Source organism: Botryllus schlosseri, chromosome 6 (assembly GCF_051294905.1).
Source record: "Botryllus schlosseri isolate E-star chromosome 6, Bs_hap1, whole genome shotgun sequence".
Taxonomy (NCBI): Eukaryota; Metazoa; Chordata; class Ascidiacea; order Stolidobranchia; family Styelidae; genus Botryllus; species Botryllus schlosseri.
This window is the reverse complement of record NC_137241.1, coordinates 29,287,458-29,306,196: the sequence shown is the minus strand read 5'-3', so window position 1 is coordinate 29,306,196 and position 18,739 is coordinate 29,287,458. Positions and strand designations below refer to the sequence as shown.

Below are 18,739 nucleotides of genomic sequence, written 5' to 3'. Positions count from 1 at the left end.
GACTCACCTCATTTCTAACATATTTGTCCTTATTTCAAACCAATCGAACCAACCCTGTAGCTTCTTTGTGATGAGTCGAGTCGGTTTATCAAGAATACCCAAGTGTTTGCAGGTCAGTTTCCCTCGTACTGAAACCTACCACTTCAGTTCCATTATTTCGTTAATTTTTCATTCAACGTGTATATGTCTAGTTTTTATGATAATCTCCATCAAGAAATTAGTGTATTAGCCTATAGGCCTATAGTTATTTTAACTTGAGATTGGGTTCGGATCCAGAATCCCATATTCTTATTTTGTAAAAAACTTGGTTTTATTTTCATGCTTAATACCATACTGGTTTTAACTGTTACAATATATGTGGATTGTGGAGTCTGGAGTGGTGGACTTGTGTGTGATGTGATATAATAATTTATATCAGTTTATATCAGTCAGATTATATCAGTTTATCACTGTGACTTGACGTGAGCCTTTGCTATAGTGCTTACTGCCTGGGAAAATTTAGAATTTAACTGATTCTAATTCAAGTTGAGAATTACCAGGGCAGATAGTTAGTATACTTGCTATCCCTCGTGACTTTTTACTTGTGAAAACACAATGTAGTCCAGTTTGTATTATTTACATGATGGCAACTGACATATTGTTTGCCTTTCTTTGGTGCAATTGGACCATAGGCTAACTAACACCTGAAGAAGTTGTGGTTCTGCGAAACGCCGAAACCTCGAATGAAGTTCTTGAATTCGAAGTTAGCGTTAAACCAAGTTTTTTCAAATCAAATTAGAATTATTGAATTTAAAAACATGTGAATTATTGAAATTCCGAATTAAAAAGAATATCACAATAATCGAGTTAATTTCATATGAAATCAGAGTTCATCCTCATAAGCGTGAGAGTGTGAAATGTCTGTACATCTGACTTGAAATTCGAAATAAAATTTAAACATAAAATCATTTCACCAAATAATAGATTCTCAAGGAATCATATCGCTCTCATTATGCTGTAATCCGGCAAATGTGTCTGGTCACACTGTCTTGCAGGATTGTAATGACTCGATTCGCGATTTTCTGATGACTCGACTTGACTCGAGTCATTTTTTCAAAATACGGAAATGACTAGACTCAAGTCAATTTGTGTATTGACTCGACTTGTACTCCAGTCATTGCGCATGGCTTGAATCAAGACATATGACTCGAGACAGGCATTTCATTGTAATTTCGAAGAATAGCAAAGTTAGCACACCAATATTATTTCGTCTATTAGTACTGGTACTTGAAAATGCGACCAGAAACTGTTAAAAATGAATAAAATTAGCATATTTTGAATGCGTAGCATTCGATATCAGCGAGCAGAGTTGTAAAAAGTGGGTTTCACATGACATTAACTCGGAACTGAACAGTCAACCCAATTGACTCGAACTCGACTCAAAACACTATGAATCGGACTCGGCACTCTACTCCGGGAATTTGACTCGGAACTGACTCGGCGATGAATTGAAAATGACTCGAGTCAAAACTATAAAAGTGAGATTTACTTATGACTCGGAACCCTGTGACTTGATTACAACCTTGCTGTCTTTTGTCCAGACACAATGGCATTACTAACGTTCAAATTTGCTTCGTTTCAAGGTCGCTAGATTTTCGTTGCATTTAACGTGAAAACGATGTCTTTCGTCACCGATTATGCTGATCAATTCGGCGTTCCTGTGAACGCCGTCAAATTACTACTCACCGTGTACCTGGGATATATTTTTGGGACTATCCACCGAAGATTTCTCTTCGCCAAAGATCCTCGAATCCAGAATGCGTTTTTTACCGCAATCGGAGCGCTATTGATTCACTGGTTGTACGGGAACGGGATTATACACTCGGCGATATGCATTACGACTCAATGGCTGTTGTTTAAAATTGTAGGAACAGGAGCTCTATGTGTCGGAGTTTCGTTTGCGTTTCAGTTGACTTACCTCACTCTTGGGTATGTCTCTTCGGCCACTCAAGATTATGATGTCAATTGGACTATGGCTCATTGCATACTAACTTTGAGATTGATTGGACTCTGTTGGGATATTTACGACGGACATCGTGACGAAAAAGGTGTCTCTGCCGAGCAAAAGACTTTGCTTATAAACGATATTCCGGGTTTACTGGAAATGTTTGGATTTTGTTACTATTACGGAGGTTTTAACGTCGGCCCACAGTTTCCAATTCGAAGATTTCGCCAAATGGTTTCCGGAGAATTATCCGATAACCCTGGAAAGCGACCTCGATCTGTAGTCCCGGCGTTTCGTCGCTGTCTTTCTGGGACATTTGTCCTCGTTCTACAGTTGATTTGTGACGCAGCAATGCCACAAAGCACGCTTCTTGAACCTGGATTCCTAGATTCTGGATTTTTAAACATAGCCGGAGTAGTGTGTTTGCGAGGTCACATTCTTTTGTCGCAGTACGTCGCGATATGGATGATTAACGAAGGAGTCTGTATATTATCAGGCCTTGGTTATTACAAGCAAGATGGCAAAAATAAGTGGGATGCCGTGAGAAATGTTAAACTGAGGAAATACATATTTTGCAACAGCTTTCAACATCTGATTGAAGCGTTTAACATTAATACTAATCAGTGGGTCGCTCGTTACGTTTTCAAACGTTTGCGTTTTCTTGGTAACCGCAAAGTGTCTCATATAACAACGTTGATGTTTTTAGCACTCTGGCACGGCTATCATGAAGGTTATTTCACATGTTTTGCGTACGAATTTCTGGTCATGACTGTGGAACGTCCACTTCGTGAGGAACTCGGAAAAACAAAGCTTGTGCAAAGTATATTTTCATCAAAATCTACGTCGTGGATTGGTCATCTGTGTGGCTTTGTCTACGTTCGATTGCTGTTCGGGTACTGTCTGCTAGATTTTTCTCTTAGGAAATGGCGTTTATACGCACCCATCTATATGAAGATGTTTTACTATGGCCACTTGTTTTACATTGTTATGTGGCTTTTGCTGCAAGTTCGTTATGCTATGAAGAGTAGTCAAAAATTGGAAAAGAAAGTTGAATAAAGCAACCATTTTCTTGTTCCATTTTCCATGTAGTTTGAGTACAGTTTGAACTCTGTTACCAATGATTATTTTACGTCCTTCCCTTCTAATTAAATGGCAACAGTTCGCTATAAATGTTTGTAGGATTGGTAATGGATCCTATTTTAGAAACAAAATTCTAACAAAATGGAACTGGTACATTCAAATGTTGTAGTTTTCTTCACGTTCAATTGAATGGCAGCAGTTGGCTATAAATTCTTGGATACTTTTTTGAACAAAATTCAAACCAATTGTAGTAGAATTGTAGTATAACTATTCAAATATGTAGAAAACTAACGAGGCATGACACCACCTACTGTGCTATATATGAGTGAATTGATCTGAATTGTGCAATAATCAAAAGGTGAACTAGATCCGCCAAAATGCAATGTTAAATATTATGCTCAGTAGAATATGATTTCAAGTGAAATTAAATTTGGGTTCGATCAAGTCCGTTACAGCTTACTTGATGAGCTGGTAGGTTATCGCTTTGCTTCATGAGTGTTGCCCAGTTCATTGGATGGTAGTCATTATAGGATTAATCGAGATAAGTCCTTTTGCAGAGTTGATGGTTTTGTACTTTGCTCCCGCATGAAGTTGTAGACTAACAAATCTCTTCAATCGCCAAAGTTTCCGTTTTGTGTATACGTGCATGTATTTGTCCTCCAGGGTATTTTCTAATTTGTGACTTTCTTATGATAACCCGGGCTGGGCAATATCGAGTACCTGATTGATACGATTCTGAATTGAGTACGAGGAGTATTCGAGTAACATTCATTATCATGCCATCGTATGAATGATGCGTAGATTTCAAATATGTACCTTTGATGCGATCACAAGGAATATAACGCAAGGTCTACATCAAATTACCATAACATACCTATTTGATTGCACTTTGCGACAATGCCGTCGGTTGATCACGACTTCACATATATGTCATCTTCACTACATGTTTCGTATGCTGCGTTATGACCGTTCGAAGGTTACAGCCTTCAACAACGGAAAATAATATCGAAACTCTAATTCTTGTGGATAAATCAACTCTTAGTGTCAACGAGCGTATAATTTCAGTGCTCGAATCATTAAAATACTCGATTCAGATTGGTGAACTCGAAAAGTTACGCCCAGCCCTAACGATAATCCTCTCGTGCGTTTTGTTGCTTGATACATTAAAATTGCATTTTTACTCCAATTTCGTGACACGAGCGGAAATTTCAATTTCGACTCACGCAAACCATGCTTCAAATTTGTGATTTCAGAAGGTATGGAGTATAATTATAACGACGATAATTGTCACCGGGACCTCATAGACTTCCTGCCCGAAAGTAGCGTCGACGTTTGGGATGACGATCGCAGTAACGATGCTCCGATTATGAAGTCCAAAGATCGCGGTCGCGTAAACAGCGACGTAGTAGCGATAAAGAGCGATACGGGGGATATAGCTTTTGTGGCGGTTAGCCGCACCCCGCAGAAAAAGCATGCGGGGAAAAGCAAGAAAAAACTCATGGCAAGGCCTGATTCACTTCCGACAATGATCGCTAACCCGTCTGCGGCAGGAATCGATAACTTTGGATACCAAACTATCACAAAGAACGAATCATACACCTACGACGATACAGGGTTCAATTATTTTTCTCACTTGGATAGTAATGACGTTCCTCAGTATGTATCGCCGGTCGGTCATCAGCCACGTTACGTTAAATTAGACGGGCAACGCACGACAACCAATATCCGACGGGGCAGTTACGGGGATTTACCGAGCACATCGCAAGACCCTGTTTTATCGCAATCCAACTATAGAATTGTATCAGTCGGTGGTGGCGAACAGCCTTGCTATTCCAGCAGATCTGCTGTAAATACTCAGAACTTGCGTAATTCACCGATACAGCAAACTAGAATAAGTCCAAATGCTACTGCTGACGCACAAAATCAACAGACCCCAAGATCATCGCAACAGACGGGTGCTTCCACACGCAGACTGCCATACGTCGCTCCACCTGCGTACAGGATGTCTCCACGTTCGGGCGATGTTGTTTATCATAACAGGCCAGCATCAAGTCGAAGGCACAGCCAAGATCTCGACTCAATATCGGCGAATCAGGAGGATCAAACGTCTAATCGAAGGTCAAGAGATTTGGAAGCAGTTAATTCACCGACATCCACACACAACACACCTGTTTCTACGTCTAACCGTTCTGGTCGAAGGTCCAGCAGAGATTTGGAGGCGCTTAATTCACCGACAGCTACACAGAACCCGCCTGTTAATACATCTAGCCGTAGGTCCAGCAGAGATTTGGAGGCACTCAATTCACCGACAGCTACACAGAACTCACATGTTAATACATCCAGCCGTTCTAGTCGTAGTTCAAGTCGTGATTTGGGAAGTGATACTCCATCTACTCCTGTGTCTCAAGCCGCTACTCCCAAACTGCCACCTTTATGTAAAATCTGCGGTCAGAATCATGGCGTCACGGAAAATCACGAGTACGATTACGTTGATGAAGTCGACGAAGACTTAATGTGCGATATCTGCCTGCAGCCTCTCGTCGACCCCTACGATACTGCGTGCGGTCACACTTTTTGCAACATATGTTTAATGAATTATCTGAAAGTAAGAGACATATGCCCGGTCGATCGCGTTAAGTTGACGAATTCAAACTCGGACTGTTGGCAATCTAGTCTGATTTTGAGGAAACTCGTCAATAAATTGAGTGTCACTTGTCCTTATGATACGGTGTGCCAGAAAACACTGCCCCGCTGCGAGTTAAAAGACCATTTACAGGACAACTGCCCGGGCGTTGTGATCAGATGTCCGAAATCGATGCACGGGTGCCTCCACCGCTGTCCTAGATCTCAAATGAAGTCTCACATTGAAAATTGTCGGTTTAAAGATTTAACGGACAAGTTATCGGATTTGCATCCATTCTCTGAAGACATAACTGTTGATTTATTCCGGCCCGAAGGCACTGCCGAACTCGGGATTATGATTGTGGGTGGTAATGACACTCCTGTTCAATATGTGATGGTGCAGGAAATCATTCCTGGTAGTTTGGTGGCTGACGACGGTCGTCTTCACGTCGGTGATATCTTTGTGGAAGTTAACGGAGAGTCTATGTTTTCTGTGACTCACGCAGAAGCGAGATCGATCCTCATGAAGCCCTCGTCTTTGATGAAGTTTCATTTACTGCGTGATATCCACAATAACGATGACTCTAATGAGATCACGGAGCCGCAGAACAAATGTAAAAGCAAAAGTGCTCACGAGGAGACTGTGTGCTTGGTAAAGCCACCTTTGGAGCAACTCGGCATTCGGATATCATCGAGCGAAATTGGCGATAAAGGCGTTTATATCATCGAACTGATTCCTGATCAAGTTGCGAAAACAGACGGCCGATTACAAGTCGGAGATCGAATTTTGCGAATCGGCGACACCGATTTAACGGACAGCACGCCTGAACACGCTGCTCGCGTTATAGGCAGTTGCGATAAGGAAGTAAAAATCCATGTGCGTCATCTAACTACGAGTTCCGCCGTGATTATGTTTAATGAATCGGTGGAGGAAGAAAAATCACGGAAAGCGAAATTGAACCGATCAGATACATATGTGGTGAAACCGAAAATATCAAAGTCCAAACGTACTAAAAAAATGATTTCTGTGGTTAAATCTCCGCGTGATAATCTTGGTATTGTGGTTTCGGGAGGAAACTGCAGCCCGCACGGTAACCTGCCGATTTTCGTACAAAACGTACTGCCTTTTTCAGTATTGGGAAAAGACAAACGAATCAAACGTGGAGACTTGTTGTCCGAAATTAACTCTATCAAACTCACCGGGTTATCGCATAATCAAGCGATGGGCGTCCTGCGCGAGTGCGCGCAGCAAAGAGAAGTGGTGCTAGTCGTGTACGAGCTTGAATATGATGGAAAAGCGGAAGACGAAGCCTTGTGGGACGAGCTAACGTCGCTGCATCAGAATCCCAGCACTTGGGCGCCTTCTTGGAAAATGTGGTTGGCCGCGTCTAGAGATTTCTCGTCGATGAAAGAGCTCGTGTTGAAGCGGCAGAGCGGTACGAGTTACGGCTTTAAAATCTCGGAAGGTATCGTAGACGCTACGACGCCAATCCCGATTTTCATAACCCATATCTCGAAAAACTCACCTGCCAGCAAAGTATTAAAATGCGGGGACGAAATAGTGGCGATCAATAAAAGACCGGTGCGCGAGATGAATCACGCGCAAGTGTTACATATGATACGTAGCGTCACGTGTATTACTTTAAAAGTTGTGTCGTGGCCCGGGAGCTTACATTGACTGTACTGTGCGTTGCGCTTAACCCTAGTGCGGGGATTTATCGTACGTACAGCGGAGTTGCAATTGATGGCGGGGCTGGGCACAATTATTTGAGTACTTGAACCTAAATCGAGCATTGTAATGAGTCGTGTAGTGAGAGAGGCTTTTAGTACTGAAAGTATAAGCCCCTTTACACTGACAGTTAATTTATCGACGAGAATTATGATTTACTATTGTGCAAGTCTTGAAACCTCGATCGGTTGTGTCGCAGCATACCAAACATGTATTACAAGGCTACACACTTTAATGGTGATGAAATTTCTGTGAAATTGCGATCAACCCACAGCATTGTCACAAAGTGCAATGAAATTGGTATGGTCTGAAAATACCCAATTATATTTAGTGTGAGGTAGAACTGGCACTATTTTCTGTATGGTACATATTTGAACTTTCCACCCCGTACCTAATCTTCCGTTACTCAGGTACTCGGATTTTGCCCAGCCCTGTTGACGACAGAAGAATCAACATAATGAAAAGTTTTTCCTTTGTGGATCATATTTTTGGTGGAAAAACTTTCAATGTACTCTGTTGTTACGAGTATCTACTTTACTGTGTTTGACTGCCTTTGATTTCTTCAGCAAATAGCTTTCTCTTGTTCTTTGCTGCAACCTTGCGGCTCTGCTTGGTAAATGTATATCTCAATTCGATGTGAAAGCTATGATGAATCGACTACTTCGTTGTACATAGATGTCGTGACCTGCAATGTCGATGAGGCGATATATTTGCAGAATTAAAACACCATAATGGTATTGCGAGCTACTCCGGTCCTGCATTTTGTGGCACAATGTTGTTTGCTCTGTCTTGTCAAGCCTATCGTCTAACGTCACTCAATTTGTTTGCTCACAAACATTACCGGTGTTGATGAAAATTGCTCCATTCGTGCAAACGACTCAGTTGGGGTCACTAAACGGTGTTGTGTGCAACGGTCGCATGTTCCTGGCATAGAATAGCTTTCATATATTTCAAGAAGTGACCTCAAGACTGTTTATAGAAATGTCAACTACATTGTACAATATATCTACATGTTCCCTGTCTGGAATTTTAATAACTTAGTTATGTTTGACATGGTCATATGTAATTTACCTATTTACTTTATGTTTATCGATAGTATTATTTAATTATTGCGCCGGAGGAATTCTATGTTACAGGTTAGTCTACATAGATAAACCCTAGGAAAAAATCAAATCCTAATTTAGATTATGATAACATGAATGTTTTTCGAACTGACATTGATTATAGGAAAGACATTTTGCCATCATAAGCGTGACAGTACAACTAGCTATGGAAGTTGGTTTTGAACACGGGTGGCTTGCCTATTCCAGTAAATTGAGGCAGCTTGTATTGAATTATAGGCCCCACGCCAAATATATAGTAACAAATACATCGCTGCCATATTGCTGCTCTCATGTGACGCCTCTATAGTACATTTTACTTTGCGCACTCTATGAATTCAATTTTGGCTGCTGTACGCTGTATTCCATTGTCTTTGGCGCCTAAAATCTTGAAGCATTTGCTTTTGTACAGTATGTTTGTTGCCAAAATCAAATTGGTCGACATATTTTTGCTTTTGCTTGAAGTTCTGTATTTATGTGTGCCATGGTATTTATCATAAATTGTATAAAATCTTTGTTTTAGAATCATCTCTTTAATTACATTTTGTCTGAAACTGACTCTCATATTATTGTAGTTAGGAATTGGCCGAACTGCCGGGAAGGTGTTGTAGGAAAAGCGGAAGATGTAAGTACTTTGCTTTCTGGATAGAGATTAAGGAAGTTTCAATGCAAGCAAGACTAAGATTGAGCAATGAGCATTTACAGCGGTGGTGCTTAATCGCTTTCTGGTGACGTTAAAATTGCGCTACATGTCATTTCATTCATACCCAATTTGCTGGAGTCAGTGGGCAGCCATTGCTACGCCATCGCTTCAACATCTGCTTCCACACTGATCAAACCTAGCAGAAAAACGCTACAGCGGTCCTATGAATTCAAGTTTAAACTTGACCGTGTAATTAGACAGACATGCAATAGGTGTTTTTTTAGCTGAGGTGGTACATATGCCCTATCCTACATTTCTTTCAAATAATGGGCATGCAGAAAGCATCTCATCCATCCACTGGAACTGGAGCACTCTCCATGTTTTACAGATCAGAAACAGTTGTTTTACAGCTAGTGGATTATGTATGTTTAGTGTGCAGTCAATAGGTTGAATATACTATAGATAACTAACCTACGGATAGATACGCAACACCCGTCGTCACGCTTGCTTGCCCGGAGGGAATTACTGCTCAGCAATCTGAACTCAACATAATTGCTAGTCCCATAGCTGACGACCCACGTGCTTAAATTCAATGAAGTTGATCTTATTTGAAAGCTACTGTCGCACTGATTCCGAAAATATACAATAAAATCTAATTGGGGCAATGGAACCCCCTTGAAATACACCTCAAAGTCTGAAAATCGGCATTGTTCTGAACAATCGCAACCACGCAAGGGCCATTGTTATGGTCATTGTGCTGCGTCGCTGCGATTGTTTAGAACAATGCCAATTTGAACATCCGGCAGTCGACGAACATGTCCACATTCAAGTCGAAATACAAGCAATTACTACTAAATAAATACAGTTCATCCTCAAGATTACCGGACCACGACTGACAAATCGATCTCGCTTCCCATGACATGCCGCCCTATTTCTTGTCGCTTCCTTTTTCTATACTATCTTCTTTACTTTCATTCAGTGTGCATGCCTCCTCTTTACATCGCCTAGGCCAAGGTGGGTGTCCGGTTCCATAGACAACTCCTAGTCACTTCGACATCTTCCTTTCTTTTCTTCGTATCGCATTTTTTGTGGTGTATTGAACTGATAAAATTGATAATAAACCAATGATGATTAGACATAGAGCCGAAAATTTGACCTTTTTTTTTTATTTTAGTCAACCCGCCGGTGATTACAGTTTGTATGCCCAATTTTCGGTACACAAAATTTGGGGGGCGATGATCGGTGATAACCTTGAAAAGGGGGCGATGGGTCGAAAAAGGTTGGGAACCACTGGTTTAGACAAACTTTTTTTCGACTCTGCTCAACTGATATAGAATGGCTTTCATTCATAATATCGTAATTTTCCTCAGTCCTAACAGTTACTGGTCCTATTTTCCAAGTGGTGATTTTACTATTCTTCAAAGTTACAATGAAATGTCTGTCCAGGCTGTCCTAGTCTCGAGTCACTTAACGGATTTGAAAAAAACGACTCGATTCGCTAAAAAATCGTGAATCGAGTCTTTGCTCGGTCAACCCTGCCAATTGCTATTGTAAGACAAAGCATCGGACAGAGATCATCTAGTTTTCAAAGAGGACCTATTCACAAAAAAGATTTTTATGAAGAATATTTCCCATGCTTGTATTGAAATTTTGTGCTTATGTGAAGAATGAAGGTCCTCATGCAGTGACGTAGAATAACTCGCCGACTGAGTACCAGTAAATGTTGGTCATGTTTGGCATGAGGTTTCCAGATCTGACAATGACGTCATGTACTCAACTCGCTGCAATGCATGTAAGCTTCGTACAAATCAGATACCGACAAACCACACATGCAGCATAATAGCAAAACTGCAAGGATCATATACGAAACTACTAACTTTTACAGACTATGATGTTGAGTTTTTAATTTATGTCTTAACCACTGTGGTGATGGCCCATCAATGTATACCCTTGCAAGCTATCTGAAGTTGAGGCCGTTTGAAAAACCGTGATCTAGGGTACTAACGACATCTTACATAACTTGGTGTCAAACTTTATTCAGAAATGGTAAAATGTGTGTGTAGTTCCGAGTCAATTAGGTTGGGAATGACGATTATTGCATGCAGAACTGATTGACAATTTCGTGCCATGGAAGTGAAAGTAGGGGACACGCATGTTGAAGTCACAATAAAGCATTTTCATTACGGAGATATCATCGGAGGAAGTAAGGTTCAGTGTATTTTTGATATTCATAAGTTGCACAGTTTTCATAAGAAATTACGATTTCAGAACAGATATCTCCATATTCCATCCTCAAGGCGATTGAAGTTGGCAACTCTGCTGTACATCTGATCAACAGAACTCTTCCGGTATACGGAGATGAAGCCATCAGATCAGTTTTTCTCAAGTGGCAGCAAATTCAAATTTTGCCGGAATTTTACAAAAATAAGATTGAACCCTCTAGTCCACCTTCTTATATAGATTTGGTGAATAGGCAAATGAAGGTGCGTGTATGCAGTCTGCCAATTAGGAATTCGTCTCAAATGCGTGAAGTGATGGTTTTTGATCTTAAAAGTGAATCTCCATTATTCATCGCAACCGCTCTGTCGGTCAATGTTGACACAACTACCAGACGACCGAAACCATTTCCTCAGTCCTTGAAAGACCACTACACAGCTGAAAAATGTCAGAAACGCATAAAATTATCCCAGGAAATGAAATTGCGTGGGCAATCGTTGTTTGCATGTCCACCCAATGAAGATGGAATATTTGTGAATGAATATCAAATAAATATCCGTCAAATTGACGTAAATAATCATGCAAATCAAGCTGCTTATGCTGAAATTTGCTACAACTGTTTAGGTGAAGCGTTTGCTAACTCAGCATTTGGCAAAACCGGTTTGATTTTTCATCATGAAATTTCCAGAATGTCATTTCTTTATCTCAACGAGGCAAACTACATGGACAAAATTATTACCTTTGTCTGGCAGGATGGTGCGAATCCATTGATTTATAAGTTTCATGTCAAAAAAGGCTCGGTGATCGTGTGTCAGGTTGAAATTGAGCTATTTGCACAGGAGAATTCCAGGAAATCGCATTTGTAACACAGTCAAGAAGAGCAATGTTTTAAGAAATTGTGTACTGCGTGTCAATTTCCGCCAGAAAATTTATGATAGTGGGTATTGAAATTTTATCTCTCGGTTCTTAATCACTGTCATGTGTGTACTTTACCCTGTAAACCAGTGGTTCTCAAACATTTTTCGACACACCCCCTTGATGTTAGTGAAAAATGTCACGCCCCCTTATCGTCATATCATAAAATATTAAAAAGAGGAACCATTGCATTGCTTCGTGGCATGGACGGTGTTATGGCTGTTAAGACAATTCTCAAAAATGGTATATTCGGACTAAACACAGCAATAATTATGAGCCAGATTCAAATCCTGCAGTGCGCGAAAAAATTCCTAGTTGAATATTGAATCATGTGCAATGATAGCACGTGGTACATAGATATTTTAACTATTTTGGTGCCTAATTCAATCTATCCCCCCACTTGAGCTTAGCTCAACGCCTCAAACGTACGTGATCAGTTATACTTCATTCACGGACATCTTCTGATTACCGCAAGGTTCAGTATCAGTCAAAATCTAACATCAGTGTGTGGATGGTACGACCAATTCATAACATTTAAAATCGAAATATAATCAGGATTATTGCCATTGTTGAAAATTGTATGTTTCGGCACAAATTAAACTTATTCCTAGTTCAAGAAACATCATTTTTCTCAGGCAGCTTCGCGCCTCCCCTCAGATGCTTTCACGCCCCCAAGGCCTCCCTCAGTTTGAGAACCAATGCTGTAAACTATCAATCTCGTTCCTTTGAGTATATTCTTCAATTGATTTTTCAATACTGTAGTGATATTGATATGTCCCCCAGACTTGTACAAACTATGGGATTTTCAAAACGGCAAGTGGAACTGAAACTAGAACTGCTCAGTTTTAAAAATCTGCAACTAGAACTACTCATTTTTCAAAAGCCACATCTAGAGCCAGAACTAGAACTAACTACCTTCAGCCAATAAATGTTAGACCCGTACTGAACTGGATTTCATTCTCCGAGGCAACACATTATTATTATTTTATTCGAAATATCAGACGTATAGTCTACATTTCAAAGGACAGTGTTATCTGTTTGAAATGGGAGAGATATCGACCCCAAATACCCACCCTCTGGCTACGCCACTTTTAGTAGCGATGGCTATAAGCTAGCGATGGCTGCGCAGAGCACAAACATTCAACGGAATCTCGATTCACATAAAACGACGACACATGTTTTCTAGCTGTTTGGCAACTGATATTTTTATCAAATGTGAAACTAGAACTACTGAAATTTCAATATCCACAACTTGAACTACTCAAAAAGCTGTTGGTTAGTTGACTGTCAACTAACTAAATGAATGGTTTGTCCAAGTCTGATGTCCCCAGTCTATATAGTGACCACATTATTATCAACTTACTGTCCGTGTTGGTTTAGATTGAGTCGACTTTACAGTGGTCTTTAGGATAACCCAATTAATCTTCATTTTGACTACAGTAATATTAATCACTTTGTTGTTATGAAGTGTTAGGCAATCTGCTATCTTTGTGCTATTTTTTTGAAAACATACTTCTCTTTATTTTGAATGCTGTACTGCGTTACCTTTAAACTAATTTGCTATTAAACGAAATCAATGCTTTTCGCCCTGATTGATTTATTCAATATTATTTGTTTTGTGGGAATTGTATATAAATGGAAATGGAATGTAGTGAAATATACGCAACTTACTTTTGTAATATTAGAATTATTACCAATTGGCCATCTTGACCAAAGTTATTGGATTACAAATTATAAGGATGTAGTCCTCTGTATGTACAACCAGATTATATTTCAAGTTTGATATGTTTATAAATTGTGATGATTCGCCAGCAAATTCTTTTTAAGACAATGTAAATTATTATCTCAAGGGGGCATGTACATTGTACAATGTGCATGCAACACTAATGAGATAAAAGTAGCAAATACATTTCTGCAATCATTTATAATGTTCATCTGAGATGCGCGTTGAGTACATTCCATTTCATGTGCATTGCTGGCTTGGTTACTGCAACCTATATGATATATGTGGTTTTGCACATAACATAAAGAAGCCTTGTGAGTTGTGTCACATTGACTTTTAGACGAAATAATTGTTGCCAACATCTTCATTCCTGATTTATCGCTGTTGATAGAAGTTCAATGTTTATGTGTGCCATATTTATGATTTTTGAATTCTTGTTGCTTCAGAATCATGTTATAATGACCGATAGGCCTACATTATTATTGCTTCAAGTCTGACTTTTGATGTAGTAGGAATTGGTCAAACTGGCTGAAAGTTTTCATAGGAAAACTAGAAGATGTAAGTACTTCATTTTCGGTGAATTCCTGCTGTTATAGGCATTAAGATATAGAATGCGTTTCAATGGCTGCTAGAGTAAGATAGAGCGTGAGAAATGCATTTATCTGCCAATGCATGCACCAAAAAACATTACTTATGTGTTACGTTGCAATCAACCGTCAACTCACACCAAATCTACTCATTTCTATACCATAGGTTCGACATCTGCTTCCGAGCTGATTGAACCTAGCAGAAAAACACTGCAGCAGTCCTATAAATTCCAGCTTCACACTGTTGGCTCTATAATAATGCGTATACTCGATAGATGAGTTTATATCTTTTTAATTTATATCATTCTTATATATATATAATACTTCGCACAAAGCTCAGGCACCAACTGGAACCTTCTTCCGTACTACAAGTTAAAAATAAATATTAGTTTATGCCTACCAGGCATATAAGTTTGCCAGAAACCATCAACTAACAAACTACATCATAGTATCATAAACTACTTATCTCGTGCAAGAACTTGCAGTGCTACAGCAACACAGGTCAAGTGGAAATAGTTTTTTTAATTTCAAACATACTTCTACAATTTCAATGGTATAGCGCTGACATAGAGTACCAACAGTATTTTCACATGAACTTCAATCAGAAACAGTCAAATGTTGACCATTTTGTGCAATTCTGGGTCTACCGGGGTAAGAATTACGATTGCTAGTGCAAACTCATTTACTCTATTACGCAGAACTGATCTACAATCTGGTGCCATGGAAGTGAAAACAGGGGACACACATTGTGAAGTCACGATAAAGCATTTTCATTACGGAGATATCATCGGAGGAAGTGAGATTTGGTGTATTTTTTATTTTCATCAGTCGTTTTCATTAGAAATTACGTGACATTTCAGAACAGATATCTCCTCGTTCGATCCTCAAGTTCGTTGAATTTGGCAATGCTTCTATATATCGTATCGACAGAACTCTACCGGTACACGGAGATGAAGCCAGCAGAACAATTTTTTTGAAGTGGCAGCAAATTCAAATTTTGCCAGAATTTTACAAAAAGATTGACCCCTCCAGTCTACATTCTTACATAGATTTGGTAAATAGGCAGATTAAACTGTGTGTATGCTGTTCACCTATCAGGAATTCATCTCAATTACGAGAAGTGACTGCTTTTGACCTTGAAAATGAATCCCCATTATTTATCGCAACACTTCTAAATGTCAATGTTGACCCGACTACCAGACGCCCAAAACCATTTCCACTGTCCTTCAAAGACCACTACACAGCTCAAAAATGTGTAAAGCACATAAAAATTCCGCAAGAAATGAGACTCGCTGGTCAATGTTTGTTTCCATGTCAACCCAGTGAAGATAAAATGTTCATGAATGAATGTCAAATAAATATCCGCCAACTCGACGCAAATAATCATGCGAATCAAGCTTCTTTTCTTGATGTTTGCTACAGCTGTTTAGGGGAAGCGTTCGCTAAATCTGCATTTGGCAAAACTAGTTCAATTCTTGACCATGAAATTTCCAGAATGTCATTTCTATTTCTGAATGAGGTCGTTTACAGAGATAAAATTAATACTTTTGTTTGGCAAGATGATGCAAACCCATTAGTCTACAAGTTTAATGTGAAAAAGGGCTCGGTCATCGTGTGTCAGGTGGAAATTGAGCTATTTCCATGAGAGAATTCCATGAAATCGCATTTGTAACTCATGCAACATAGCGAAACTTGCCAATTAATCATGTCGGCCAACTGTATGTCAATTTGTGCGAATATATTATGTGTGAATATATTATTCATAAGATCTATAGGCCTACTAGTGGGCGAGGAAGGTTTATCTATCGGTCCCTAATTTGTTTCATGTGTGTACTGTACTCTATAACATTTCATTTTTGCCTCTTTGAATATATTCTGTATGTGATTTGACTATGCCGCATAGATAATGTGTTCTCCTATTATCACTAGTTTTTTTTTCATAATTATGTGCCTTATTATTGTAGAACCCCATCAATGTTCATTTTGATTCTTTATGTCACATTAATACTTTGTTGTGATGAGGTATGGAGCAATCATAATTTCTATGCTTTTTTTTGAGAGTTTTCAATTGGCAATTTACTGCAATTTATATTGAATGATATACTGGGTCACCTTTGTATAGGGTTAGGCCTACCATACGTCCCCTTTTTTGACTCTTTTGAAAGTGTCCTCGGAGGACGTCCAACTGTCCTTTTTTTGGGGATTTTGTCCGCTTTTTTGAAAATTTTGGTTAAATATAGGGTAAAATTCGACTGATATACATTAAATCAGCATTGAAGTAACGCTGCGGCCGCTATTTTGGGAGCTGAGCATGCAACTTGACCTTTTTTTTTAGTGAAAGTGTGAATTTCTGGAGCCGAGTCTGAAAAATTACCTTTTTTTAGTCAACCAGCCACAAAGTCGGGAAAAATTATCCATTTTTTACGATTTTACTCCAGTATTGTATATTTGAAAATTTTTGGAAGTGTCCAGATTTCCAAAATATGGTAACCCTATCTTTGTACCAATTTGTAATAGATGGAATGCCCTTCTGTATGGATTCCCTACAATTTGGTTTGTGAGTACCGGTATTGTATTTAAATGAAAATGGAATGAAGTAAAATATCCACAAATTACATTTGTAATGTCAATTGTATTACAAAATTTATGATATTCCGAAGGTTATGAATTATGATGTGTAAGCTACGTCCCCGTCCAACCAGATTATTTCAAGTTTCATATTGTTTTTGATTTATTTGTAAATTGTGATGATTTACCAACAGAAAATAATTTCTTAGAAAATATAATTTATTAACCAAAGGGCTCTTGTTCATGCTAGCCCTGAAACTTATAAAGCGTCATGGAAATACAATACGGAGATGCTCATTGTGAAATCACAATGCAACATTTGAACTACGGAAGTATCATCGGCGGAGGTAAGTTCCGCCAATCAATATAATCTCGAAGAAACGAGCTGAAGAGTGTATTTTGGCAGGGCAAACATCGCCACACTCAATCTTGAAGATGTGTGAAAGCGCTCGAGCGTCGGCTGCCAAACTCACGCAAGATATCGCCGACAAAGCCGAAGAGAGTTATCAGAACATGTTTTTTATAAAGTGGCAACAAATCGAAATCCTGCCGCAATTTTATTATAAAACCACCGATTCCCAAGAGGGTGGCTCTTACATAGATTTCATAAATCGAAAAATCACATTACATCATCAACTTTTACCAATCGGAAAATCGTCTCAATTCTTAGAAGATACTGTCGTGGATCACAATACCAAAGATGTGCTACTACTGTCCTCAGTTTTGAGAGTGAATATCGATCCCGCAACTAGACGCCCGACTGCTTTTTCACAGTCATTGACTAGATATTTCACACCTGAGAGATGTGCACAGCGTTATAAAATACAGCGAAGTGCTCCTCAATGCCAGAAAGAATATCCGTGTCTGCCATATGACGGCAGAATTTTTACTAGCGTCTGCAAAATCAGTGCATCACAAACCGATCGTAACAATCATGTTAATCAGGCGGTTTACGCAAATCTTTGTTACGACTGCTTGGGTGACGCATTTGCTGCTACGACGTTCGGAAAAAAAGGTTCCTTATTGGATCATAAAATTCGGAGAATGTCTTTGCTTTACATCAGCGAACTCTTGATGAGCAACGTGATTGAGACCTGCGTCTGGCAAACGGAACAGGAGTCAAATGTTTACAAGTTTCACGTTAAAAGAAATTCGCTAGTTGCATGTCAGGTTGAGATAGAACTGTATGGTCAGGGTTTCAAAATCAAGTCTGGACTGTAATGCCTTGATAATATTATTCCGTGGCAAATTACATCGCATTGTGTAATGGGCGGATTAAAATATATCTGACGAGTATTATGATTATATGCAATTGCTTTTTTCTTATCGAGTAATTCTAGTTTACAAATCTAAACATGCAATCCTGTTCATACTCTTGAACTCCAAATAAACATGCAATACTATTTTGCATTCTATGTCAGACAGCAACAGCAGGCATGGTTCCAGCAGGGTTGTAATGTCTCAACACATTCTGTATGACTTATTCACGCCTCTGGTATCGCCGACACTTGCGAAAGTAAAATTGTTACGTTTGAGTTTGACGATGTTTTACATTCCTGTGGTAGTTGCGA

The 18,739-nt window shown here is 39.3% G+C and overlaps 4 protein-coding genes across 5 annotated transcripts; all 4 read left to right on the top strand.

Moving 5' to 3' along the window:
• Window positions 1-77: 77 nt before the first annotated feature.
• On the top strand, window positions 78-4,319 carry LOC145442040 (lysophospholipid acyltransferase 5-like). Its single transcript, XM_080320031.1, has 2 exons — window positions 78-112; window positions 1,623-4,319. Exon 2 carries the CDS (start codon window positions 1,658-1,660, stop codon window positions 3,038-3,040), a length of 1,383 nt encoding a protein of 460 aa, XP_080176157.1. The 5' UTR covers window positions 78-112; window positions 1,623-1,657; the 3' UTR covers window positions 3,041-4,319.
• Window positions 4,320-9,040, top strand: LOC145442038 (ligand of Numb protein X 2-like). The gene has a single exon (XM_080320029.1). The coding sequence runs from the start codon at window positions 4,323-4,325 to the stop codon at window positions 7,362-7,364; it is 3,042 nt and encodes a 1,013-aa protein (XP_080176155.1). The 5' UTR covers window positions 4,320-4,322; the 3' UTR covers window positions 7,365-9,040.
• On the top strand, window positions 9,028-14,461 carry LOC145442044 (uncharacterized). The gene is made up of 3 exons (XM_080320036.1): window positions 9,028-9,140; window positions 11,264-11,361; window positions 11,427-14,461. Exons 2-3 carry the CDS (start codon window positions 11,286-11,288, stop codon window positions 12,239-12,241), a joined length of 891 nt encoding a protein of 296 aa, XP_080176162.1. The 5' UTR covers window positions 9,028-9,140; window positions 11,264-11,285; the 3' UTR covers window positions 12,242-14,461.
• LOC145442043 (uncharacterized) lies at window positions 14,416-18,571 on the top strand. 2 transcript variants are annotated; one of them, XM_080320035.1, is made up of 5 exons: window positions 14,416-14,571; window positions 15,299-15,396; window positions 15,461-15,654; window positions 17,419-17,515; window positions 17,575-18,571. In XM_080320035.1, the coding sequence occupies exons 4-5, from the start codon at window positions 17,440-17,442 to the stop codon at window positions 18,387-18,389; spliced, it is 891 nt and encodes a 296-aa protein (XP_080176161.1). In that variant the 5' UTR covers window positions 14,416-14,571; window positions 15,299-15,396; window positions 15,461-15,654; window positions 17,419-17,439; the 3' UTR covers window positions 18,390-18,571. The 2 variants fall into 2 exon arrangements, with proteins under 2 accessions (XP_080176161.1, XP_080176160.1); XM_080320034.1 differs by having other exon boundaries at window positions 14,417-14,571; window positions 15,466-17,515.
• The last annotated feature ends 168 nt before the right edge of the window (window positions 18,572-18,739 follow it).

Coding starts and splice junctions, on each gene's coding strand:
- LOC145442040 (XM_080320031.1), top strand. CDS start 1,658: ATGTCTTTCGTCACCGATTATGCTGATCAATTCGGCGTTCCTGTGAAC.
- LOC145442038 (XM_080320029.1), top strand. CDS start 4,323: ATGGAGTATAATTATAACGACGATAATTGTCACCGGGACCTCATAGAC.
- LOC145442044 (XM_080320036.1), top strand. CDS start 11,286: ATGGAAGTGAAAGTAGGGGACACGCATGTTGAAGTCACAATAAAGCAT. Junction 11,362..11,426: donor CGGAGATATCATCGGAGGAA/GTAAGGTTCAGT, acceptor TTACGATTTCAG/AACAGATATCTCCATATTCC.
- LOC145442043 (XM_080320035.1), top strand. CDS start 17,440: ATGGAAATACAATACGGAGATGCTCATTGTGAAATCACAATGCAACAT. Junction 17,516..17,574: donor CGGAAGTATCATCGGCGGAG/GTAAGTTCCGCC, acceptor GTATTTTGGCAG/GGCAAACATCGCCACACTCA.